The sequence below is a fragment of the Gymnoscopelus braueri genome (genome assembly GCF_963280865.1).
Source record: "Gymnoscopelus braueri genome assembly, chromosome: 2".
NCBI lineage: Eukaryota > Metazoa > Chordata > Actinopteri > Myctophiformes > Myctophidae > Gymnoscopelus > Gymnoscopelus braueri.
In genome coordinates, this window is record NC_137604.1 from 40,091,920 (window position 1) to 40,099,419 (window position 7,500).

Below are 7,500 nucleotides of genomic sequence, written 5' to 3' on the forward strand. Positions count from 1 at the left end.
CTTTAAAAGCTATCATTACACAAATACAACAAGAAGAGTTTTTCTCTTTTTTTTCTTCAACATTATCATTTTTGCAGGCAAAGTCACAAATAAGATTTTGAATAGATTCTTTGGAGATGGGACATTAAAACAAAAGTGGAGAGAAGTGTTAAAGGAATGAGGGGAAGAAGAAGTGGGTATATGGAAAGAAAAAAAGTCATTTTTTAAACTTTTGGAATAAAGGGTACTCCACGCACATCAAGTGTCTTATCCTATTCTTCCAAAGAAGGAAAAGTCAAAAGTCACAATGCTCTGTTTTTTGTTTGTGTGTTTGGAAACATTTTATAGTCATTGAATTTTCAGAGGGGTTCTTAGAAATGTGGAACAATGACTTTAACAGGGGACAGGTAGTATTTGATGACCCTGGGAGGGGGTGGAGTCAAGAGCTGATTTGAAGAGGAGGAGGAGTTAGGATGAAGGGGGATGGTGAGGGGCCAGCAGTCAGACTGAGCGGAGGGATAGAGCTAAACGTCATTTATTCTCTCAGTCTATGACAGAGGAGAAGGGCATGTTTTTGTGGAGGTTGGGGTTCTGCGAGTGCCGGTTGCGGCTTCGCACGGAGCTGAACACCATGTTGCAGCCCGGGATCTTGCACTTGTGCATCTCACGCAAGTGCACAGTCTTGTAGTGCACGCGCAGGGTCCCCTTGTTGCTGTACATTTTGTGGCAGATGTTGCAGAGGATCCCGCCAATGCTGCCGTTGGTGGCGCCCCCGGTGGACGAGAGGAGAACCGGCGAAGGGGATGGGTCCATGCCCTCCCCCCGCGCCTCTCCTGCGCCGACTCCGGCCTTATCCCGACACCCTCCCTCGGCCGGCCGGGAGGAGCAGTCCTCCCCCTCACTGTCCTCGTCCTCGTCCCCGTGTCCCCCCTCCTCCCCCTCCTCCCCCTCCTCCTCCTCGCCCTCCAGGTCGTCCAATAGGATGCCCTCGTCGCTGCCCTCGTCAGACTCGTGGGAGGAGTGGATGCTGCCGCTGGACTGGACGCTGGAAGTGGTGCTCAGGTCCAGGACCATGTAGTCTGCCGGCTGGCCTCGGTAGAAACCGTTGGTGTGTTGTTGGTGGTGTTGGTGGTGTTGGTGGTGGAGATGGTGGTGCTGCTGCTGCCGCTGGAGGTCTTGGTGGTGGTTGAGAAGAGGGTGGTGGAGGTGGTGATGGTGGGGGTATTCATTGTTTGCCGGGGAGCTGGCATCGCGGTTCAGTCCGGTGGTGTTGGTAGTGATGGGGCTGGTCATTCCTCCCAGGCCGGCACCAACGATGCCCACTCCAGACAGAGCGTCCAGGCTGGTGCCCAGGTGGTGCTGGTGCCCGGCATAGATTTTGGCCAGGAACTCGGCCCGCAGGTCCTTGGGCAGGGGCGTGAGTTGGGGGTCGAGGACAATGTCATCCAGCTCTTTGGTCAGCAGTTTACGGTGCAGGTTAATGTTGGAGCTGTGCCTGCCGTGTCAGGAGAGAACACATAGTTGAACATCAGATGGTTGTATGTCAGATACAATGGCACTATATTTGGATGTCTATGGAGACAGCAACATGAATTTGCATATAATAAGCAACAAAAACAAATCATATTTCATGAATGAACAGCACCTGTCAAATGAAACCAGGCATGCTATTTTATATTAATACATAAACACAAATGTTGGTAGCGTGGGCTAATTCAGTCAATATGACTGTAAAAAAATACACTATCCAGGAAGTGCTTGTAACTTTAACTACTGTAATTATGCGGAGTAACTACCCTGAGATACTCGCACACAGATGGAACTCTATCCTGCAGCTCTCCCGACCGTACTGGAGCACAACACGCTAACATGGAGAGAAAAAGAGCATCCTGCTAGCGTGTTTACCACTGTCAGCATGTCTGCCCTGCACAGCCCTGTCTCAAATCCAATAGACTCTGACTCAATTAAATACTCCACCATATTGAATGGGAGTTTATCAATTGATTCGAGCTGTGGTAATGTGATAATCGAGGGGAACTGGATAGCATATTAGCGCCGGGCCCTGACAGCATTATCGCATTGGCTCCCTATTGGAGGTGGCTTAATCGAGCATCACTGCCCATACCGTGAACATATCATCCTTGTAGTCCTGGCTTTAATAAAGACAGCCTTTTTTTCTCTTTCCCCAAACACAAGACAAGCAGTAGTATACCATAATGCGTCACAGCCGATGAAATAAAAGAAACCAGAGCTATGTACAGAAACAAGTGCCATGCTAAACGCCACAATGCTGTTAGTTATTTGGGGTTAGCGTACAAGCCATGCTCATAGGATGTGAAGTGAAATGGGCCTGACAAGCCGAACTCGATGCGTTTTCTACTCCAATTTCACAGCTGCCAATTCAAACTAAAGGAAAAGAGGGAGACCCACAGCACACAGTGACACAAAACAATAAAAAAAAAAAATGCACACAAAGACAACTTCAAGCAACTAATGACTGGTGTCAGGAATGACCATTCACATAAGGCCCCACTCCTATCATATGAAATCATAGAAAGCAGGAAACACCCAGTGTTTTTTGTGTGCGTCTTTTTCCATGCAGGGAGGGCACATGTGTGTTTTAAAAAAGAAAAAAAGAAGAGGGTCAGTCCTTGGAAGGACGGGCAAAATTAAAAAATCAAAATCAAAATCAAATGGAGTCAGAATGTATTGTAGAGCTTACCAGCAGTGGCAGGGTTGATGCAGTCAAAAAGGGTCCCTCTCCTTTAATTATTTACTTCCCTATCCGACATTCTCCTGCAAGAGGTAAACATACATTCATTTGAGGGACCCTTTTCTATGAACCAGGCAACCAGGAGCCCGTCCACTAGAGCATCGTCAGCACCAAGGGGGAGAGCGAGCGTGGCAAATCGATTGGCCGTGGCTGTCATTGTTCGCACACGGTGTGTGTGTGTGTGTGTGTGTGTGTGTGTGTGTGTGTGTGTGTGTGTGTGTGTGTGTGTGTGTGTGTGTGTGTGTGTGTGTGTGTGTGTGTGTGTGTGTGTGTGTGTGTGTGTGTGTGTGTGTGCGTGCGTGCGTGCGTGTGCACGTGCAAAAGATAGAAAATATACTACTTCCATACTGTGGGACTTCGATCAAAAAGACTATATAAATCCTTTGTTCTTTTATCCTTTGATAGTGCAGTTGCACCCATATGTGCGTAACGTTAGCTTATGGCTAAAATATGGGAGTCGTGATTCAGTATCTGTGGCAGTGTCTGTCTGGTCAGATACATGTGGCATTTGGGCCGAGAAAGGCCAGGATTATTAAAGACAATCGATTGTGCAAATACTGTAGTGAATGGTGTAGATATTATCCAATACAAGGGGAAAATCTGCTGAATTTACATTTCATTAGCAGTGATAACCAACTAGCAGGCTTAGGTGTGCGTTACATGACACCGAAAATCCTAAAGGTGCGGGATGCTGTACTTGATGCTCAGGTAGGCGGGTCCATTGCAACAATGTCTTCCATCGCTATAACAACACCTTCACACTGCTAATAAGCTCTAGGTTGCCATGGCTGCCTACAGGTCTCAAGATGTTAAAGTCAGACATGCTAAATGCCATGCAGTTAAGTTCCCTGTGCTACATGTACTGTAGGCTACTGTTTAAAACAAGACACTAAAACATAAATGCATACCTGTTCTACAGTACCACGTCTAAATGGAAAGATATTCACATCATTCACAACGACGCTCATCTTGTACATGTTTTAAATGTGACAATGACAATTTATAAAAATAAATAATAAAAAAAACAAGATATCAAAGGATTATAAATGTGTAACTGCCATTGTTTGGAAATGATTCACTCAGTAGTACACTGGCTTTACAATGGTGTACACAGCACAATGCAAGTATGTTGTTTATCAGGGAGATATACATTTTCAGCAGGTCTATAACAAGTTAGAAGACTGGAATAAGGGGATGAAGAAAAGTCACTGAAAGTATTTGATTATTCACCACCTGTGATGGAAGTGTATACGTAACTTTATATCACTGTAATCAGTGGTGGTATATACTAAAGCATACTATATATACTAAGTATATACTAAAGTACAATTAAGTAACCTACATTTCCGTTTAATGCATTGCTGTATTGACATAAATAAATAAATAAACATTTTCAGAAATCTTCAGAAATAGTGAAAACCCTTCCTAGAAATGCAGTGGAGTCCAAAGTACAATATTTCTATTTAAAATGTAGCAGAGTGAAAGTCATGGGTTTGCAAAGAAAACAAATACTCCTAAGTCTAGTACTGTCTGTAATGTTCTACAAAGACCAGGTTGGTCCAGACACACTCTGAAGATACTTATCCCTTCAAGTATCAGCCTCTCCCTCCCGTCTACCTGCATGGCTTCATCCCACTACACTGCATGTTTCCAGCCCCAAACCAACGGCGCAAGTACACCTCCCCCCTATCCCCTTCCTCTTTCACTTCTCCACCTCCCTACTGCCTCCCCGTTGGCCGGTAATGTGGCTGGCAAACCAATTTTGACGGTCTCATCTTCGCCCAGAAGACGGGGGAGGCCTCGGGAGATGCCATTTTTGTCAGTGCAGAGGAGGCAGCACAAGCGTGTGCCTGTCCCGACCGCCGTTAATCATCTTTAGGTTCTTGTGATGGCCCTTGCCCCGTTTGTGTGTGTGTGTGCAATCTGCGCATGCGTGTGTGAGTGTGTGCGCGCGCGTGCACGCGCATACATGCAAACTTGCTTGTGTGTGTGCAGATGCTAGTAAATGCATGTGCAGTTGTGTATACGTGCTCATGTGTACAATTCAAGATGTGTATGTGTAGATGGATGGATGTACTGTATATCTGCACATGAGCCTGCATGCAAGTAAATGTGCACGGTAAAAATTTTCGTATTAATTTAACTGAGAATGTAGAAATTGGGTCAATTGTTACTCTCTTCAGAGTTACACTAACACTGAGTGTTACTGTGTGTTACTGTGTGTGTGTGAGTGTGTGTGTGTGTGTGTGTGTGTGTGTGTGTGTGTGTGCGTGTGCGTGTGCGTGTGCGCGTGCACGTGCGTGTGTGTGAGCGTGCACGCGTGTGTTGACTAAATGAGTCCTAATGCGTAAATGAGAGGGGAGGCGGTGGTTCTTTGTCTTTCCTGTCATTTGGGCTGTGTTATGAGGTTTGTCTGGGAAGTGGGAGGACAAGAGAGTTTTGCTAACATTTATCATTCTCCGTCACTCCTCAGACTGTCCATACTGCATCGTCTCATTGTGCTGCACAAGCACCACATGAGAAATAATTACGCTGTCTGAGAGTGAAGATATAGCGATTTATTTTTAGTGCTAGGTTATATACCCATTTGGGTAAAAAAAAACAAGGAAAAGAAAATCTGTATTTATAATATTACAGGATGTAATAATTTTAATTGATCCGCTATACTTCGACAAGGACCACATTTATTTTATTATGGGAATACATTTGGGAAGAAATTTAGTAGATTTGTACTCAAATATTGTTAAAATATAGTGTATATTGGAACTTCATCATAGGAAAAGATAATGAAATTACTTACAGCGTTAACTTGACATAGTTTCCCTCACTCACTGCTATCATATCCTCTATTTATAGTACATTGTCCTCTACAGTTTCTACAGCTAAATATTTAACAGTAAGATAAGTCCAAACGCACAACCAAACACATCACAAGGAAACTGTCAGTGATATAAGACAAGAAGCAGTATCTGCAGTGAAAGTATCACACTTTGTAATCGGTGGACATTTTGATCTCGTATGCGTGGCTTTCCATTAATATATTCCCTCTACATAAGCGATGGGCTCTTTGTTTATGAGAGGCAAGCAAAGAGCGGCTTGCGAGGGAGCAGCGCTGGTCCCGCATGCTGTGAGGGGAACGAGGGAGAAGGGAGGCAGGGAGAGAGGGGAAAAGAGTGAGAAGGAAGGGAGGAGAGAGGAGGAAAGAGACTCTCCAACATAATTAACCTTCACTCTCTCTCTCCCTTTGCGAGTGGCCCATGTACGGGGATCGTGGGCTGCATGCACACCCCAGTGCACTGTGGGAACGAGGGGAAAGACGAAAGGAGTGAAAGAGGGCTGCTGGCCACCACGGCGACGCATAGAGTGCAGGTTGAAGTGGTAGAAGGAAGGTTTAAAAAAGAGTGTGATAAAAAAAGGGGGATAAGTGAAAGAAAGTTGTACGACTGATTTTGAAAATATGATTAATGAGGCTAATAACGGCCATGATTACTGGTACGCTCGCCTTTCCACCAGTTAATCACAAGGCTTCTTCAGGGCTGCTGTGGCTGCTGCTGACGACCGCTGCTCGCTCCCCACAATAAATATGCAATCATTTACCTCTGTGCTGCAGGCAGCCTGGGGGCTAGGGGGGAAACACCCCACTGTGCAGCCACACGTGCACGCACGCACACACGCACGTGCATGTGTGGTTTGCTGTAGGCCGCATTAGATTATCCTCAGCTGTGTGTGTGTGTGTGTGTGTGTGTGTGTGTGTGTGTGTGTGTTCCGCTGTTTACTCTAGTCTCATTAACATAATGGACCCGAGACGATTGATTTTGATCTTTAGCTGTGTCATCACATTTGCAATGTGTGTCCCACTCCGACGATGTCATTGTCTCAGTTGTTTTCCCCTCATTTTACCAACGAGGCACAGCACACAGAAATGTCCTCATACTCTCATTCACTTTGGAGCCTCTGTCTATGGGTGCGCCTACACGCCTTTGGGATGTCACTCAAACTGAGTCGACGGGCTAATCCGATATGCGTGCTATAGGTTGGCATTCATGTTTGGACTGTAACAAACAAATTGGGCTCCCAGGTGATTCTTTAGACAGTCATTTTTGTTCATCTTCCTCTTTTTATAAAGAAAACACGTCTCACTATTCTGTCGTTAAACTTCCCCTGAAAGTATTGTATTGTAGTGATTTTGATTAGTCATTGCATTTTATTTTTTTTGCCAAATCATCAGCAGTTTGTAAAAATCTGAACAAAGTGGACAATCTCTCCAATAATGTTATTTACCGATCATATCATTTGAAACTACCTCAGCTGCATTTTGTGCAAATTGCTTCAGTTGTGCCATTTTGCAATTTCAAAGTGCATAACGTTATCAGGAAGAAAAAAAATGTCTCTTATGAAAATGACCAAATTATTTCCCCATGTTACCACTACCATTACACTCAAACATACATTATGTAGTTATAGGATTATCCAGGGACACATTTGATGAGAGCTTGGCCGGACCACTGGCTGGGCCTGAAAACCCCCAGAATTCCTCTAGCACTGCAGTGCCCTTCTGTCTCTGCTGTTGTTTTGCTTCCCATTTGATCCAAAAAGACCAGCAGCACAGTAATATGTCCCATATGCTACCAGGAATGTAACTCCATCACCACACAAAAGTATGGAAACAATATGGAGTGTTTCTAGGTCTGTCTAGAGAAAAACTACACACCACCTATGAAGTCCCCTCAAAGATGCATTATGGTCAT

General features: G+C 44.9%; 1 protein-coding gene across 3 annotated transcripts in view; it reads right to left on the bottom strand.

The window, feature by feature from the left end:
• Positions 1-7,500, bottom strand: part of bnc2 (basonuclin zinc finger protein 2) — a 239,926-nt gene that overhangs the window by 1,981 nt on the left and 230,445 nt on the right. For all 3 annotated transcript variants that reach the window (XM_080416415.1, XM_080416416.1, XM_080416414.1), the window contains one exon: positions 1-1,474. This exon is cut by the window's left edge and continues 1,981 nt beyond it. In XM_080416415.1, coding sequence (XP_080272541.1) covers positions 523-1,474 — 952 coding nt within the window. In that variant the 3' untranslated portion in view covers positions 1-522. The remainder of the gene's footprint in view (positions 1,475-7,500) is intronic.